The sequence below is a fragment of the Hemitrygon akajei genome, chromosome 2 (genome assembly GCF_048418815.1).
Source record: "Hemitrygon akajei chromosome 2, sHemAka1.3, whole genome shotgun sequence".
NCBI classification, from domain to species: domain Eukaryota; kingdom Metazoa; phylum Chordata; class Chondrichthyes; order Myliobatiformes; family Dasyatidae; genus Hemitrygon; species Hemitrygon akajei.
In genome coordinates this window covers 161201093-161220155 of record NC_133125.1, presented here as the reverse complement: position 1 = coordinate 161220155, position 19063 = coordinate 161201093, and the positions used below count along the sequence as shown (strand labels likewise).

The 19063-nt window shown below is 44.8% G+C and overlaps 1 protein-coding gene across 5 annotated transcripts in view; it reads left to right on the top strand.

The window, feature by feature from the left end:
- LOC140717306 (HEPACAM family member 2-like) overlaps positions 1-18815 on the top strand; it is a 50173-nt gene extending 31358 nt beyond the window's left edge. For 3 of the 5 annotated variants that reach the window (XM_073030786.1, XM_073030778.1, XM_073030793.1), the window contains 4 exons: positions 334-642; positions 6075-6335; positions 10788-10884; positions 16663-18813. In XM_073030786.1, coding sequence (XP_072886887.1) covers positions 348-642; positions 6075-6335; positions 10788-10882 — 651 coding nt within the window. In that variant the 5' untranslated portion in view covers positions 334-347 and the 3' untranslated portion in view covers positions 10883-10884; positions 16663-18813. Of the gene's footprint in view, positions 1-333; positions 643-6074; positions 6336-10787; positions 10885-16662 lie in introns of all 5 variants that reach the window. The other 2 variants (XM_073030769.1, XM_073030801.1) reach the window with 2 other exon arrangements.
- Positions 18816-19063: the final 248 nt, after the last annotated feature.

Here is a 19063-nt window from a genome sequence, read left to right as displayed (position 1 = left end):
TTGTACTTCAACCAACACATGGCAATAAACTAACTTTGGATTGCTGGACTCTTGGCTGGTGTGAAAACTCACACAGTGCCAATGAGCAGCTGGGGGTGAGGAAACAGGTTCTATGTGTAAAAATATTGCAGAGTGCAGAGAATTCTTTGTGTAATGTCAGCTAGTGTAGGATGTGTGGCTCTGGGATTTAGTTTAACAGCAGGGATGATATAGGCCACAAGTTCTACCTGTTTAGTGATGTCGGGTGCACCAGTAGCCTGTAGTTTTCTCATCTGCTTCACTTCCCTGTTAACAATTTCAGTCATTTTTTTTTCTCTCTGTTGTCCTCACCAGCTGAACAGGAACGGATGAATGGAATGATTGGTTCATCAGTGTTACTGGATCCTAAAGTCAAAGCTGATCCCAGCAAGCAGGAAATAATTTGGACATTCATCGCCAGGCACAGAAGCCCACTCACCATTTTGCATCACATCCCAGATTACGGGAAGTGGGCAGAGCCCAGTGAGCAGTTCAGGTCACGTTTACAATTTATTCCATCCAACGGCTCTCTGATGATAAATGGATTAAAGGTCGAGGACCAAGGAGATTACAGCTTCATGGCAGCTGATCGTACACTAAAAATAATACAGCTGTTCCTCTTCCGTGAGTGTTTTCATTTGCTTGTAATGCTGTTTAAAAATGACTCACTGCAGGTTCTATAGTTCATAAAAATCCAAACAAACCTGCAGGTGCTGGAAACCTGAAATAAACCAGATGTTGTGGGGGGGGGGGGATGAAATACTTCAGGTCAGGCCACATCTGTGGGGAATGAAAGATTAAATGTTCAAAAGACAGACCCTTATTGGCCCTGAATTTATTTTTAAAGTCTTGAGGATAGGGGAGTTAGGGGGTTTAGTTGGGTTTTAGGGACAGAATATGGGGGAGTTTGAGCTCAGGCAGGAGCCTAAGACTCCGCTCGTGCATTTGAAGGCCAGCAACAAGGAGGTGGGACATCCATGGTTGGGTGTAGGGCTGGTGAATAGTGGATGAGCTCCCCCCCCCCCAGGTTAGCAAGTTGTTCGCGGGTTCCAGAGTTGGGGTTCTGTGTGGTCGAGACGAACGTGCTCTGATGACACCACCAGGTTCCTGAATTGGCAAGGTCAGAGTTTGAGGTTCAGTGTTCAATGATCAGAGTATCCTGGGATTGATGCCGAGGATCAAGACCCAAGAGTTGAACTGGAATTCTGGGGAAGTCGAGGTCTACTGGCCGGAGCTGAGTCTGCTGGGTAAGTCGAAGATTAGTATCTCCAAGTCCACTGGAGGCCGATCCGGAGGGTAAAGGTCTGTATGAGCATGGTTGTGAGAGAGGACTGGGAATTGTTTTATTGCTTGTTCTGTGCTGTTCTGACAAGCATTGTGGAAATGCTATGTTGATGCAGGAATGTGTGGCAATACTTGCAGACTGCCTCCAGCACTCCCTCGTGTATTGGTAGTGCATGTGATGCATTTCACTCTGTTTGATGTAACTAAACTTGCTCCTCAAACTTTTCAAGATTCAATACATTAGTTTGGGTGGTGGTGAAGATGGGGAAGAGCAATGAGCAGAATATTCTCTGAGTTAAGTCATATGGTCACTGGGATCAGATTAAGCTATCATGCCAGTGCAGTTTGTCGTTTGTGTGCCCAGCAGGTCAGACAATAGGCAATGTGAAAGAGAGGAGCGTGGCAGGGGAAATGGCTCTTGCATTAGAACAAAAATCATGTATTATCATAAAGGAGGAGAACTCAATATTGAGTTCTGCAGCCTGCAACATGCCCAGGTGGAGGAGGTGGTGTTCCTCCAACTTGTGTTGTCCTAAATAATAGGGCAGAAGGTCACAGACAGGGAGATGAGAAGGGCCATAGTGAATTATAAGTGTCAGAGTGTTGAAGCTTAGGGTCATTGCTATGGACCGATTCATAAAACCATCATGCCCTAAATTGTATGTGTTTGGAGTGTGGGAGAAAACTGGAACTTCTGAAAGAAACCCCTGCAGTCATGGGGAGAATGTACAATCTCCTCGCAGATAGCAATGGCAACTAAACTAATCTTACAACTCTCAAAATGTTCTGCCGATTGCAATACCATTGTGCCACTCTTCTACCTTAACTCTTACATTTTGACCATCCAAGGATGAGGATTGTTGTACATGAGCATTCGTAGAATTTGTTAAAGAAATAAAAAGCAGGATACCCAAAAGAGAATCCATAGATGTTGTTTATTTGGATTTTCAGAAGGCTATTGGCAAACTCTAGATCTAGATTTGATAGACCTCTGCCTAATCAGAAATCTGTACTGGGAACAAACTGCCACTGTAAGAATGGATGGAGAAGTGAGTCAGTTTACGAAAATCAGGAGAGGCGTTAGACAAGGGTGTGTTTTCTCCCCTGTTTATTTAATGTGTACAATGAAACAATATTACAAAAAATAAGACATCTTGGGAATCAAAATTGGCGATGAAAACATCAATAATTTCAGATATGCAGATGACACTATGTTAATACAAGTATGGAGGAAGAACTACAAAACTTAATTGATATAATTGTTGAAGAAAGACTCATTTTTGTTCTATCTATCAATTGCAAAAAGACAATGTAAGATGATATCCGAAAAGGAGAATCCTATCTGCAGGCTGAGAATAAACGGGAAAGACCTAAAATAAGTACAGAACTTTGCTACTTAGGAAGCTGGGTGACATTGGATGGCTGGTGCGACATGGACGTCAAGAGAAGAATAGGGATAACAAAAGACACCTTTACGAGAATGAAGAGTATACTGACCAACACTAAACTAGGCATGACAACCCGCCTCAGAGTACTGAAATGTTACATTTATCCAGTTATGTTGTATGGCTCAGAATGTTGGACAATACGTAGTAACATGAGGAAACAAATTAAAGCAGCAGAGATGTGGTTTTTGAGGAGGATGCAAAGAATATCATGGACAAAATGAATATCTAATGAGGATGTCATGAACAGAGCAAGCACAAAAAGAGAAATAATGTATGAGATCATGAAAAGGCAACGTAACTTCATTGGACATGTGATTAGGAAGGAGTTAGAATGCACAGTAATTATGGGAAAGATTGAAGGGAAGAAAGCAAGAGGAGGCAAAGACAAATGATGATGGAGACAGCAGCCAGAGAACTGGAAATGAATACCAATGAATTGATCCACGTGACCCGAAACAGGAGTGTGTGGGCCTTGGCTGTCAAAGCTCAAACTGGGCACGGCACCTGATGATGATGATGGTTGGCAAAGTGTCACACATGAAGCTGCTTAACAAGCTATGAGCCTGTGGTATTACAGGAAAGATTCTGACACCCATGAAGCAGAGGCTGATTATCAGGAAGCAGAGAGTGGGAATAAAGGGAACCTTTTCTGGTTGGCTGCTAGTGACTAGTGGTGTTCCACAGTGGTCTGTGTTGGGCCAGTTCTTTTACATTATATGTCAACGATTTAGATGATGGAATTGATGGCTTTGTTGCAATTTTAAGATAGGTGGAGGGGCAGGAAATTTTGAGGAAGTAGAGAGGCTACAGAAGGATTTCATAAGAGCAAACACAAGGAAATCTGCAGATGCTGGAAGTTCAAACAGCACACACAAAATGCTGGTGGAACACAGCAGGCCTGGCAGCATCTATAAGGAGAAGCACAGACAACGTTTTGGGCTGAGACCCTTCGTCAGTTCTGCTCTCGGCCCGAAACGTTGACTGTGCTTCTCCTTATAGATGCTGCCTGGCCTGCTGTGTTCCACCAGCATTTTGTGTGTGTTGTACAGAAGGATTTCGACAGATTAGGAGAATGGGCAAAGAAGTGCCTGATGGAATAGTGTTGGGAATTGTATGGTCATGCACTTTGGTAGAAGAAATGAAAGGATAGACTATTTTCCAAATGGAGAGAAAATAAAAGAACTGGGGCACAAAGAGACTTTGGAGTCATTGGTGGTATTCCCTAAAGGTTAATTTGTAGGTTGAGTCTGTGGTGAGGAAGGCAAATGCAAAGTTAGCATTCATTTCAAGAGGACTAGAGGATAAAAGCATGGATGTAATATTGAGATGTTATAAAGCACTAGTGAGGCCTCACTTGGAGTATTCTGAAGATTTTAGACCCCTTATCTTAGAAAGGATGTGCTGAAACTGGAGAAGGTTCAAAGAATGTTCGCAAAAATGATTCCAGGATTAAACAGCTTCTCATGAAGAACATTTGATGGCTCTAGGCCTGTATCACTAGAATTTGGAGGAATGAGGGGTGATCTCATTGGAACCTAGTGAATGGTGAAAAGGCTTTGAGAGTGTATGTAGAGAGGATGTTTCCTGTGGTGGGAGAGTCTGCAGACATTATAGGTACCCACAGCTTATTATCAGTCTACCCGTTTCTCAAACCATCAGCTTTACGCTGTCAGTTCTGTTAGTCACACTGCTATAGCAGGCTTAATTTAGTAGGTGTCGCCCTTGTGGAAGGTGTAGCACCTACTTGGCACCCTCACCCCAGATCAGGGTCATGTGAAGCCATGGGAGCAGGTGGTGGATGGTCATATGAGCAGCTGGTGCACGTCACAAGTCCTGGTTCTACAACTACTGACACCAGGTGGACAATCTCCGAAGGGTATCGATACTGGCTGGGGTCACCCATCTTGTAAAGACACTGCACAGAAGAAGACAATGACAAACCACTTACGTAGAAACTTACCAAGAATATTCATGGCCGTAGAAATACCATGATCGCCCACATCATCCGACACGGCTCATAAAGACCAACTGAATGCAGCAGGATGCCCTGAGTACCTTTCAGAAACTCTAACAAAAATAATTGGTCACTGAGCTTTGTAAAGACCTTAGTGAGGGACCAAATGGTTGCTGAAATGTCCAAAAGGGAGAAAGATGAGGGAGAAAATTCCAGACTCCTGGGGACTAGTCAGGAGTGGTAGAAGGTAGCATGTCAGGGTTGTACAAAAGGCCGGAGTGGAGAAAATTGGAGAGTTCTGGGCCTGGAGGATGTTCCAGAGGAAACGGGGCGGGGGGGGGGAGACATCCTGGAGAAATTTGAGATGGAGAATTGAGAATGTCGAAGCCATTGTTATGCTAGGGCCGGAGGCAGTGGAGTGTGGGTCAGTGGGTGCCGGGACTTTGCTTGTTCACTTGTGATGTCCTAGCCTTGGGTCAGGTAATTCTGATGAGGTTGAGGCCATTTTCATTTTCACAGCAAAAAAAGAGGAAGGAAAGAGCTTGTCACAAACTTATAAATGGCTTGTTGAGGCCTCCAATGTTGCCACCACCTTCAATAATAAGGTATCAACTAGGAACTAGATGGAGTCCTTGGTAATAAGGTCAAACACCCACACTTGGTGGATTAAAGCAGTCCAGACCTTAAAGAATTTGAACACATTTCTCAACCATTATTTACCTTTGGAGAGTGAAGGTCCTGTCATATTTCGTAGAGAAGAGCGAGGACAGTCCCCTGTTTTCCAGTCCCTGTTCTTCTCTCTGCCTTGAAACCACATTAACAGCCATCCAACAATTCCTCTTGATACATGGCTGAGGGCAAATCCCTGCAGTTGCCACACACCCCCGCCCCCACAGGTCTGACCATGAGCTCACTGGTGTGAACTTGTTGTGATGCACAGTTACTTCAAATGTTTAATTTATTCATTTGCAGGATGTGGGTGTCAGCTAAGCCAGCATTTATTGTCCATCCCTAGTTGCCCATGAGAAGGTTATGATGAGCTGCTGCCTTGAACCACTGCAGTCCCTGAGGTGTAGGTGCACTCACAGTGCTGTTTGGGAGGGAATTCCACGATGTTGACCCAGCAATAATGAAGGAATGGCGATATATTTATAAGTCAGGATGGTGAGTGACTTGGAATGGGATTTCCAAGTCGTGGTGTTCCCAGGAATCTGCTGTCCTCGTCCTCCTAGAAGATGGTGGTTGTGGGTCTGGAAGGTGCTGCCTTGTTGTTGCAGAGTGTTGATCTTTCCATTGCGTTTGGTGTGGTGCCGGGTGGTAAGCTTTCATTGGAATTGTTCACCATTCATTAACCACACTCTCCCCTTTAGGTCCTCTGTCAGAAGATCTGATCGTCATCAATACCATCTTCATCGGTTCCGCCATCCAGCTCACGTGTAATGTGGATGGGGATCCTCTTGAGTATCAGTGGTGGAAAAATGGAGTCCAAGTCTGCTGTAATGACCAGATGAGAGATGGCAACAGGACTCTCCTGATCCAGAATGATGCATGGCATGAGAGTGCTACATACATGTGTGTGGCACACAATCCAGTCAGCTCTGTCAGGAAGGATTACATCCTGACAAGACCTGGTAAGCTAGGGTTTCTGAGGGTACCTTTTCATCATCATCTCGGGAATAGGAAGGGTGCAATCACTCTGATGGGATTGTACTACTGACCCCTAATAGCCACCAGGACATTGAGGAAAAGTTATGTAATCATGTTAAGGAAATACGTCAAAATGATGTGGTTGTTTTCATGGGGGATTTCAACTTCCCTAATATACTGTAAACTATGACCTTGGTGTAAGAGGTTTGCATTGCATTTGCCTTCTTTATCCCAGACTCAGCCTGTAAATCAACCTATTGGGAGTTTTGCAGAGGACTCCTAAGTCCCAACCTTTTCCCCATTTAGCTAATAGTCCACACGATTGTTCCTTTTACCAAAATGTATGATCATACATTTCCCAACACTGTATTCCATTTGCCACTTTTTTGCCCATTCTTTGAATTTGTCTAAGTCCTGCTGCAATCACATTGCTTCCTCAGCTCTACCTGCCTCTCTACCCGCCTTTCTACCCATCTTCGCATCATCTGCAAACTTTGCCACAAAGCCATTAACTCTGTTATCTAAATCATGGACAAACAATATGAAAAGCATCCCCAATACAGACCCCTGAGGAACACCATGAGTCATCAACAGCCAACCAGAAAGGGCCTCTTTTATTCCCACTCACTGCCTCCTGCCTGTCAGCCAATCCGCTATCCATGCCTGTATCTTTCCTGTAATGCCATAGGATTTTATCTTGTTAAGTGGCCTTGTGTGGCACCTTATCAAATGCTTTCTGAAAATCCAAGTAAATGACATTCACTGCATCTCCTTTGTCCCATCCTGCTTGTTACTTCCTTGAAGAACTCTTAACAGATTTTTCAAACAAGATTTCCCTTTACAGAAACCATGTTGACTTTGAAGTACTTGGAGACCAATGATAAAGTAAATCAAAACCTCATCCTTAATAATAAACTCCAACACTTTCCCATCCACTGAGATTAAGTTAATTGACCTGTAATTTCCTTTCTTTGGCCATCCTCTCTTAGAGTGGAGTGACTCTTGCAGTCTTCTAGTCCCCTGGGACCATGCCAGAATCAAGTGATTCTGGAAAGATCATGACCAATTTAGAAACCTGGGAAACCTATGGCACAATACAGGCCCTTCAGCCCACAAAGCTGTGCAGAACATGTCCTTACCTTAGAACTACCTAGGCTTACCATAGCCCTCCATTTTCCTAGCTCCATGTACCCACCCAGGAGTCTCTTAAAAGACCCACCTCTACCGCCGCTGCTAGCAGCTCATTCCACACACTCACCACTCTGCGTATTTTTTTAAAAAAAACAACTTACCCATGACATCTCCTCTGTACCTACTTACAAGAACTTAAAACTATACCCTCTCGTGCTAGCCTTTTCAGCCCTGGGAAAAAGCCTCTGACTATCCACATGATCAATGCCTCTCATCATCTTATACACAAGATGACTGCATCATCTTATGCAGACCTTAACTTTCTTTGGCAACCATGGTTGCCTACTGCTGCCATTTGAGAACCTCTTCCTCTGTGGAACATGTCTACCCTGCGCCTTGTGAACTATTGCCTCGGTGCTGTGAACTGCAATGTTTCCATATGATATCCCCCATCTAATCTGTGCCAGATCACAGGACAGTCCCACATCCCTGCTAATTTCCCCTCTAATCTATTCTTCCACCTTTTTCCATCCACCCTGAAAGTAATTTACAGTCATCAATTTGCATCCCAACCTTACCGCCTGTGGAATGTGGGAGGAAACTGCGTTACTGGGGAAATCCTCCTCATTCCCAGGAGGAGTATGCAAACTCCACACAACAGCCCGAGGCCAGGATTGAACCCAAGCTGTTGAACTACGAGGAAGCATCTCATTTAGCATAGCATACACTTAGGGGGTCTGTCGTACAATCCCGTCAGTGTGATTGCACCCTTCCCATTCCTGAGTTCACTTTTATTCAATTTGGGGTGATTAAATTGGCCTGGGATTTTCAATGTCTTGCAATGTCCTTGTTGCCTTTGTGGGTTATTGCTTCATCGGGACACCGGGGCTGTCTGATTGGTCCTGAATTCTTGTGTGTTCCAGGGTGTATTTCAGGGAGGCATGCCCGAAATCTTTGTGGATCCTTGTCTAGTGACACGCTGGCCTTGAGCAGTGATGCAGCGTGTAAGAGATGGAACATTGTTGTACAAGACACTAGTGAGGCTGCATTTGCAGTGTATTACGAGGGCATTAGACAGGGATTAAAAAGCTTCAGCTCTACACTGGGCACAAGCCTCCGTAATATCCACAACATCTTCAGGGAGTGGTGCCTCAGAACGGTGATGTCCATTATTGATGACCCCCCCCCCCCCCCCACAACCAACCCAGGACATGCCCTCTTCTCATTGTTACCATCGGGAAGGAGGTACCGAAGCCTGAAGGCTCACACTCAGCAATTCAGGAATAGCTTCTTCCCCTCTACCATACAATTCCTAAATGGACATTGAACCAATGAACACTACCTCATCTTTTTTTTTTTCTTAAATTTATTAGTTATATTATTTCTGTTTTTCTACTATTTTTAATCTATTCCATATATACTTCCTATAATTGATTTACTTGGTTATTGTTTTCTTTAGCATGTATTGAACTGTGCTGCTGCTGCCATGTTAACCAATTTCACAACCCTTGCCAGAATAACAAACGTGATTGTGATTCTAATTGGGATCACCTTTTCTCTGGCAAGTCCATATTAGACATGTGGAGGGTGTTTAAAGATCAATTGCTGAGAGTACAGGAAAAGCGAGTTCCTGTTGAAAGGAAGGATGTGGTTGGAAGATGAGAGAAACTTGGATATCCAGGGAGGTGATGAATGTATTCAAGAAGAAAAAGGAGAAGTATGTAAAGCTTCAGAAATTAGTATCAAACAAAGCTTGAGAATTATAAACAAGCCAGGAAAGAACTAAAGAAGGGAATTAGCAGAGCCAGGAGGGGCCAGGGAAAGTCCTTGGCAAGTAGGATTGAGGCAAATTCCAAGGCATACATCAGAGTAAAATAGGATAATGAGGGAAAGGGGATGGGATCACTCAAGATTAAAGGATGGAAACATTTGCTTGGATGCAGGGAATGAGTGCATAAGTATGTTGAGGTGTTTAGAGATCAAGTGGAAGGAAGTGCTAGGTCTCCGTGTGAGCATTAAGGTGGATAAGTCCCCAGGGCCTGATGGGATTTACTCAGGTTATTGATGGAGGCTAAGGGCAAGATTCCCCTTTGACCAGTATCTTTGTGTCCTCTCTAGCCACAGTCGAGGTCCTGGAGGACTGGCGAGTGGCTAATGTTGTACCTCTATTTAAGAAGGGGAAAATACTGGGAATAATAAACTGGTGTGTCTCATGTCAGTTATAAGGAATTTGCTGGAGAAAATTAGTGTTTGGGTATTTTGGGTTTCTTTTTGCTGGTTTGGCACAACTGTTCTATCTATGGAGATACTTCTGCAACTTCCTGGTGAGCACTATGTTAAATCAGTTTTCACTGCAACTCTCTCAAAGCAATCCAAACCCAAAAACCCCTTACAAACTGACTTTGGTTATTACATGTCTCGGTCATTAACACAGAATAATCAGAATCAGATTTATTATCTTTGTTTATCATGAAATTCATTGCTTTGTGGTAGCAGTACAATGCCAGGCATAATAAAAAATAAGTTACAGGAAGAATTTTTTAAAAACAGTGGAAAGAGAGAGCAAAGTAGTGAGGTAGTGTTCATGGGTTACTGGACCATTCGGATACCTGATGTTGGAAGGGAAGAAGCTGTTCTTAAAATGTTGATTGTGTCTTCAGACTCCAAAACCACCTTGCAGAAGTGAGAAGAGGACACGTCCCGGGGGATAGCATCCTTAATGACGGGTGCCACTTTCCTGAGGCACCGCCTCTTGACTGGTGGGTGGGTTCATGCCCATGATGGAGCTGGTTGAGTCTGCAAACCTGCAAGTTTTTTCTGCAGTCCTGTGCATCCAGTCAAATGCTCTCCACGGTACATCTGTACCCATACTGTGTCTTTGTAAATGTTGGGCCCAGGATAGATCTTTCAGTTGTTGACACCCCCACTGGCAGTCGGGCAGGGGTGGCTCTATCCCCTGCAGTCCTGTGGATCAAGGTGTGTTGCTTCTGATCCCGTGCTGTGATCACACTGAGACAGGGAGGTGCGGCAGTACAGGGTGTCTGCAGCTTCTAATGATGGGCTGGGTGTTCCGATGTTGATGACAGTGCACCAGGCTGCAACTGTTGAAACGAAATCCTTTGAAAACTTGGGCTGTGGGTTTAGAAAGTTGTTGTAGCAACTGCGCCCTCTGCTGTGACTGTCCTGCACTGCAAATTGTGATGCAGCTGTGCAACGTTCCACTGGACGTGTCCCCCTGTCAGATGTGTGTCAATGTGCGAACTCGCTGTCAGCTTACTGAGCTCTTTCACTTTCTACACTTTCAGATGCGGGATTTGGCAGCAGCCTTGTAATCTTGAACAAACATTTCACAGTGATTGGCTGTGGACTAGTCTGGTATCTGATGTCATCTGGAACGTAGGAGTAAGTAACAAGATTACCAAAAATTCTGTCATTTTCCGGGGAATTGGGTTACAGTGAAAACTTCCCACCTGAGTCTCACTGATACTTCAATTACCGGAAGTGTAGGGAAAACACATACCCTATCTGTTCCTGTCTGGACACTGCCAATCCTGGACTGTTTTGGTGTGAACTTTATTGGGTTCTGCCATGAGCTCTCAAATACGAAAGTCCAGAAAAGACCAAGGTAACATGTCTGAATGACTGGTGTCCTGTCACACTTGCCTCAATAATAAGTTAATGCTTGGAGAGGCTTGTCAAGGACTACATCTGCAGCATGCTACGATCCACAGTGGACCCCCCACAATTTGCTTACCGACATAACCAGTCGATAGGTGACACAATAGCCACATCTCTACACTCTGTCCTTACACATCTGGAGAAGAGGAATGCTTATGTGAGAATTCTGTTTTTGGATTACAGTTCAGCATTCAATACTATAATTCCCTCCAGGCTTGACAAGAAGCTCTGGAAACCTCAGCCTTCACCCTGTCTTGTGTAGCTGGACCCTTCCTGTCAGATCATCAGCAGGTGGTAAGAGTGGGCTCCCTCTGACCCTCAACACAGGTGCCCCTCAGGGCTGTGTACTAAGCCACTTCCTTTACTCTCTGTATACACATGACTGTCGCCACCCACAGTTCCAATCTGCTAATGAAATTTGATGACAAAACATCGTTTGGCCTAATCTCAATTAATAGTGAGGCAGCCTACAGAGAAGAAGTCATTACCCTAACACAGTGGTGTCAAGAAAACAATCTCTCTCTCAAAGTCACAAAAACAAGGAGCTGGTTGTGGACTACAGGAGGAATAGAGACAGGCTAACCCCTATTGACATCAATGGATCTGGGGTCGAAAGGGTGAACAGCTTTAAGTTCCTCGACATAAGCATCAATGAGGATCTCACGTGATACTGGCTGTGTGGTGAAAAATACACAACAGAGCTTCTTTCACCTCAGATGGTTCAAGGTTTGGTATGCGCCCCAAATCCCAAGAACTTTTTAAAGGGGCACAATTGAGAACATCCTGACTGGCTGCATTACTCCTCGTATGGGAACTGTACTTCCCTCAGTCGCAGGACTCTGCAGAGAGTGGTGCGGACAGCCCAGTGGATCTGTAGATGTGAACTTCCCACTATTCAGGACATTTACAAAATAGGTGTGCAGAAAGGGCCGGAAGGATCATTGTGGACCCGAGTCACCCCAACCACAATCTATTCCAGCTACTACCATCTAGGAAACAGTACTGCAGCATAAATGCCAGGACCGACAGGCTCAGGGACAGCTTCTTCCACCAGGCCATCAGACTGATTAATTCATGCTGATACAACTGACTATCCTGTTATACATAATATATTTATTATAAATTATTATGAATTGCACATTTAGACGGAGATGTAACGTAAAGATTTTTACTCGTGTATATGAAGGATGTAAGAAATAACATCGATTCAATTCAGCTTTCTCCTGAGCCTGCTGCCGCATTCCTTGTGGACTGACTGTATTGGGCCATTCAGCCCATTGAGTCTACTCTGCCATTCCATCATGGCTGATGTATTATCCTCCCTCAACCCCAATCCCTGCCTTTTCCTGTGACCTTTGACACCCTTACAAATCAGGAAACTATCAACTTCTGCTTTAAATACACCCAATGACTTGGCCTCCACAGTCAACTGAGGCTATCAGTTCCATAGGTTCCCCACCCTCTGGCTAAAGAAACTCCTCATCTCTTCTGTTGTAACTGAATGTCCCCCTATTCTGAGATTGTGCCCTCTAGCCTTAGACTCGCCCACTATAGGAAACCTCCTGTCTTAGTTTCCCATAAGTCTCACCCAGGATCGACCCAACCAGTTAAGCAGAGAGATCATCAGTACGTGGAACAGTACAAAGCCAAATGGACCATTCGGCCTGCAATATTGTGTTGATTTTGATGCCAGTTTGTACTAAATGTTTCCTGTGCAGCATCTGTATCCCTCCATTCTCCATGTTTCCCTCCATTCTCCATGTGTTTATCTCAAAGCTCCCTCAACTCCACCGAACTGCCTGCTTCCACTACTGTCCCTGGTTACCCATTCCAGGTACCTACCAGCTCCCGTGCAAAACTTGGTTTTTAACTCGAGTGTGAGGAAAAAGATGCTCTGAAATAGGATAAAAGAAGACAGCAGAGTAGATTGTAATTGTTCAGAGGCTGGGGGTGAGGAACAAATAGTCAGAATATCTGGGATTTTAATTGATTTTATACATTGTATGCAAAAATGAAAGAACTAACAGTCACAGATACACTAAGTGAGCAAGCATGGGTTAGTGTAAATTTCTGTAGATTTTTCAGTGTTCAGATGGTTGTAAAATATGGTGACACTTGCACCGGATCACTTTCTCACACATTCACAGACTCGATGAAATCCCAGAATCAGGTTTATGATCACCGGTGTACACTCAGTGTCACTTTATTAGTTACACATGATCACCCACTTAATGCAAGTATCTAATCAGTCAAAGACTGTCGGCAACTCAGTGCAGAAAAGCATGTTGGCATGATCCAGAGGTTCAGTTGTTCAGACCAAACATCAAAATGGAAAAGGAATGTGATCTCAATGACTTTGACTCTGGAATGATTGTTGGTGCCAGATAGGGTGGTTTGAGTATCTCAAACTTCTAAGCTCTTTCACACACAACAGCCTCTAGAGTTTGCAGCGTGGAGCAAACAAAAAGTAAACATCCAGTAAGTGGCAGAAAAACCTTGTTAATATGGGAAGTCAGATGCTCCGGTGGGGTCTCCTGCATATCCCAAGGTAGATTGGGATTTGCCAAACACTGCCGGAAAAAGCAAGCTATCCCGTTAGCCACCATTTCAATGCTACTTCCCATTCCCATGGCATCCCCATGGCATCCTCTACTGCCGCAAATAGGGCACACTCTGGTTGGAGGAGCAACACCTTATTCCCTCTGGGTAGCCTCCAACCTGATGGCACGAATATCGATTCCACCAACTGGTCAGCTGGAATTGCTCACTGGACCCAAGCCCCGAGATGCCTCTCGGGAGAGGGTCCCTCATAATGTGAGCCGTCTGGTGGCAATGCCCTCCGTGACTTTCTGTGAGCTGAGGAAGTTCTACAGGCTGCTCATGCACACCCCTCACTTCCTTGTCCTCGTCTGCCAAATCGACTCACCGTGGTAGTCTGTTTTACCGTCTGGGGGTGGGGGAAGGTCCACAGTGGAAACCTCTTTATGCAGGGGTCCTTCGCTGACACCCCATCCATTTTGTGAGTGGGAGGAGTCAGTGTACCACGTTTATATGGAACGTGAGACTTTGCAGCCCGTTTTCATATCTCAAAGGGCTGCTGCACAGGTTCCTGTTACACTTCAGCCCTGCGCTCCTGATGTGGGTGCCCAGTACGGACTGGGGGAGCAGGCTGTGAGCTGATACCATAAACAGCACATTCCATTTCTTTCCAAACAATCAGGTCAAATCACATGCCCCACTAATGGATGGATCAACATCGTCAAAGGCCAGTTTCCAACTCTGTTCTGACTGGGCTTCACTTTCGTGCCTTGAACTCGTCGTCTGCGGGTTCACTATCCGACCCTCAAAGTAAACATAGCAGACTGCAACCTGTGATCAGCACTCCCGAGAGTGTTTTACTTTCTTCACCCCCATGTCTAATTGTTGGTCACCTAATGCTCCAACCCTTTATCTTCCAGAGCCACTGTCTCCTGCATCAAGGTACTTGCTGTTTGTCAACCCATGTTTCTGTGTGGCCCAGGTTGTCCCAATTTAGCTGTTTAGCTGTCATTGGCAAAGTCAGCCATGCCCTTTCTCACTAACAATTCATGTACCTAGAAATGAGGTACGATACCACAAATGGAGATGACATTGAAAACCTGGCCCCGGAATTTCCTCCATGGATTTGGGATGCCTCAGCTTAAGTAATTTGTAAATACCTTGTCTCTCTGGAGACACATTGTAGGTAATAATGTCACCCACCCTGGCCAGATTTCCAAAGTGGTGACCCATTCTTTCAAATTCAAACCCCAAAGGCCTTCCAACATCAAACGGCGGCCCTTCTTGATTCCTGATTTTGTCTCCTGCCTTGTGGAGACAGGCGGACGATTCCTATTTAGTGGCTCAGCCATTCCTCTAGTCCCTTCCTGCATTTAACCATTCTGTGACCTTGTAAACAATACCAGGAATTCCTTCTGTGTTCACTCGCGTTCTCTCCTCCCCTTGTCTCTTTTACTGGTCTCACCAACACATTTTGTGTTCAGCCCGGCTTTCAAACTACAGAAGTGTGTTTAATCATCACTCGACCTTACACAGGTGTACAGTTAAATAAACATCATTTAGCAATGAAAAACACATACAATAACTGGGTTCACAAAATTATTCATGGTTTCAAATTAAAATACAATTACTATTATCTACAAAACCTTCAATTCCTCGGTGAGGAGGGGGGCTCTCCATTCTTGGAAATCCCCACTATGGCCATAGAGATTGCATGCTCTTTCTCCTGTTATGATCCCAGCCCCCTCCTTACTGAGAATCGCAAGATCGCTATTAATTCCGGTCTTGGACCCAGGAAATGAGAGAGAGACAACGCAACGGATTTGACCATTGTTCTTAGAGACACCTGTGTGGATTGCGACTCTATGCTACGTGCCAGCGATCAGGGCTGCGTGCACACCCTCGGGCAATGTGGGGTGGGGATTGTATCACCCCACCTTGATTGACATCCACAACTCTGCAAGGCAAGATAAAAAGGGGGCTGCAGGAGGCAGTACCCTAGCGATGCACCAGAAGGAGACACCATCGCTCATCACTCCCGTGATGACGGGAAGCTATTCGGAAGCCACGTGTGGTTCGTTTCCCCTAGCCTGGGGAGCGAGTGGCTGATAACACCGAAAAGGACTTCGAACTGACAACGGGGAACCCACGTTCCCAATTCAACGGTTTGCGTCCAAAAGGCTGGCAAGTTTATTTTCTCACCAAAAATTCTCTCTCTCTCTCCAACACGTGAAACCCAGCAGTCCCCAAAAGGCTAAAAGCCTGCATGAACTACAGAGACTTTGATATTTCCATCGGACAATATTTTTACCCCTAGACAAACGATAGAGCTACTTCTTATTGTTGATTATTACTATACCCGCGCTTTAGATTGAGTATTGACGACGTATATTATCTGAATGTTTGTATTAACCTTACTTTTGTGCCCCTTTATAAATAAAAACATTTAAAAATAGTACCATCAGACTTCAGCGGACCTCTCTATCTTTGCTGGTAAGTGACCCAGTTACGGGATTCGTAACACTCCCAAGACACCCATCACGAGCATAACCCCAGAAGAGGGACAGGCAGTCTGCTTGAGGAGAGAGATTGGCTACCTGCTGCCTGGACTCGTAAATGGCTAGCTTGGCTGAGTCCAGGAACACGGTGTTGAAGTCCGCCCTGTGCCTGGAGTTCTGGGGCACAGTGCATGGTGAAGCCACAGACCATCACTGAGTGAAGTCTTCAGTGTGAGACTGTGTCAACCCACTGAGCTCTGCCTGGAGTTCTGGGGCACGGTGCATAGTGGAGGCAGACCATGGCTGATTTATGGAAGGGTGTCCAGTCAGGTAATTGGGGTCTAGTGGCTGAACACAAAATGTTTTGTAAACCAATGGTGATTCCATGCTGGGCATTGTAGATGAGCCTGGGAACACCTGGTCAGCAAAAAATGAATAATATCACACTGTCCTTTATCATTTACAGCTCAGCTTTTAATGCCATCATCCCTTGAAAGCGTATCAATAAACGTCAGGACCTGGGTCTAAATACCTGCTTGTTCAGTTGGATCCCGGATTTCCTCACAGACGAGAGAACCTGCAGATGCTGGAAATCTGAGCAACATGGAGGGACTCAGCAGGCCAGGCAGCATCGACGGAAAAAAGGACAGTCGACGTTTCGGGCCAAAACCCTTCGGCAGGACTGGAAAAAATGCTGAGTTGTAGATTTAAATGGTTGTGGGGGGAGGGAAGGGAGAAACACAAGGTGAGAGGTGAAACTGGGAGGGAGGGGTGAAGTAATGAGCTGGGAAGTTCCTTGGTGATAAATACAGGGCTGGAGAAGGGGGGAGTCTGATAGGAGATGACAGAAGGCCATGGAAGAAAGAAAAGGGGGAAAGAGCCCCAGAGGGAGGCAATAAGGAGATGAGGTGAGAGAGAGAACATGGGATGTGGTATGGTGAAGGAGTGGGGAGGAAAATTACCAGAAGTTTGAGAAATCGATGTTCATGCCATCAGTTTGGAGGCTACCCAGATGGAACAGACAGACAGACATACTTTATTGATCCCGAGGGAAATTGGGTTTCGTTACAGCTGCACCAACCAAGAATAGTGTAGAAATATAGCAATATAAAACCATAAATAATTAAATAATAATAAGTTAGTCATAAGTTAAGTTAATAAGTTGTGTTAAGTTAACATAAGGTGTTGTTCCTCCAACCTAATTACTTCCAGTAATGCAGCAACCCCCTTCACCATTCCCCATCCCATTTTATCTCTCATCTTATCTCCTTGTCCATCCGTCGCGTATGAAGGTTTGAGATCAGAGGTTTTCTTCTAGATGAGCTGCCAACCACAGCTGACGAGCCCCATCTGCCTGAAGTAACTGGATTTATGCACCAGTAACCCACCTTTGCTTCTCCTGTCAGTAGAAACGGTTCTGCAGGGCTTATCAGCTAAGCACACGTGAAGGCCAGGAGCAGGACTTGGTTGTCAGAGGCTATTTGAAGCACACACCATTGGGAGCTTATCTCCAATACCCTCCCCCACCATCCTTGACGACAATAACTACCGTACATTAAGGAACCCTCACTATGACCACCATAATCATTAAGTCAATAAGTCCCCCATTGTCACTACTCAACAAGAATCTGGAGCCAATTCTGTTTATCTATCCACACAATAGGTCAAGGGCAAGTGCAATCTGAATGGCAATTCACATGGCCGTAGACCACATGGGCAATACAAACAACAAAAAGTCATCAACTAGCTCAGAATTTAACACCATCATTCCCACAATCCTGATTGATAAGTTACAGAACCAGGGTTTCTGTACCTCCCTCTGCAATTAGATCCTCAATTTTCTAACCAGAAGACCACAATCTGTAGATTGCTGATGATCAACACTGGTGCACCTCAGGGGTGAGCACTTAGCCCACTGCTCTACGCTCTATATTACCCATGACTGTGTGGCTAGGCATAGCTCAAATACCATCTATAAATGTGCTGATGATACAACCATTGTTGGTAGAATCTCAGGTGGTGATGGGTGGGTGTACAGGAGTGAGATATGCCAACTAGTGGAGTGGTGTCGCAGCAACAACCTTGCACTCAATGTCAGTAAGATGACAGAACTGATTGTGGACTCCAGGAAGGGTAAGACGAAAGAATGCATACCAATCATAGAGGGATCAGAAATAGTGAGCAGTTTCAAGTTCCTTTGTGTCAAGATCTCTGAGGACCTAATCTGGTCCCAACATATCGATGCAGTTATAAAGAAAGCAGGACAGTGAATATATTTCATTAGGAGTTTGAAGAGATTTGGTATGTCAACAAAAACACTCAAAAACTGCTGTAAAAGTACCGTGGAGAGCATTCTGACAAGCTGGACCACTGTCTGGTATGGGGGGTGAGATGATACTGCACAGGACCGAAAGAATCTGCAGAGGGTTGTAAATTTAGTCGGCTCTATTCAGGAATAGCTTCTTCCCCTGTGCCATCCGATTCCGGAATGGACTTTGAACCCATGAACACTACCTCACTATTTTAATATATATTTCTGTTTTTGCACAATGTTTAATCTATTTAATATACACATACTGTAATTGATTTACTTATTTTTCTTCTGTATTATGTATTGCACTGTTCTGCTGCTACTAAGTCAATAAATTTCACAGCACATGCTGGTGATAAGAAACCTGATTCTGGTTCCTTTTCTGCTGCTGCTTCCTGCCTGTCCCCAAAGTCCTGGGCGGCCTTTGGAGTTTTTCTCTGCCAAGTCATTGTCTGCACTGCGGTCCCTTTCTTTGCTCTCACGCGCAGCAAGTTGAATATTCCTGATCAGATCATACCTATCATATACGATTCCTCGCTGGTGTGAAACTCGGAGT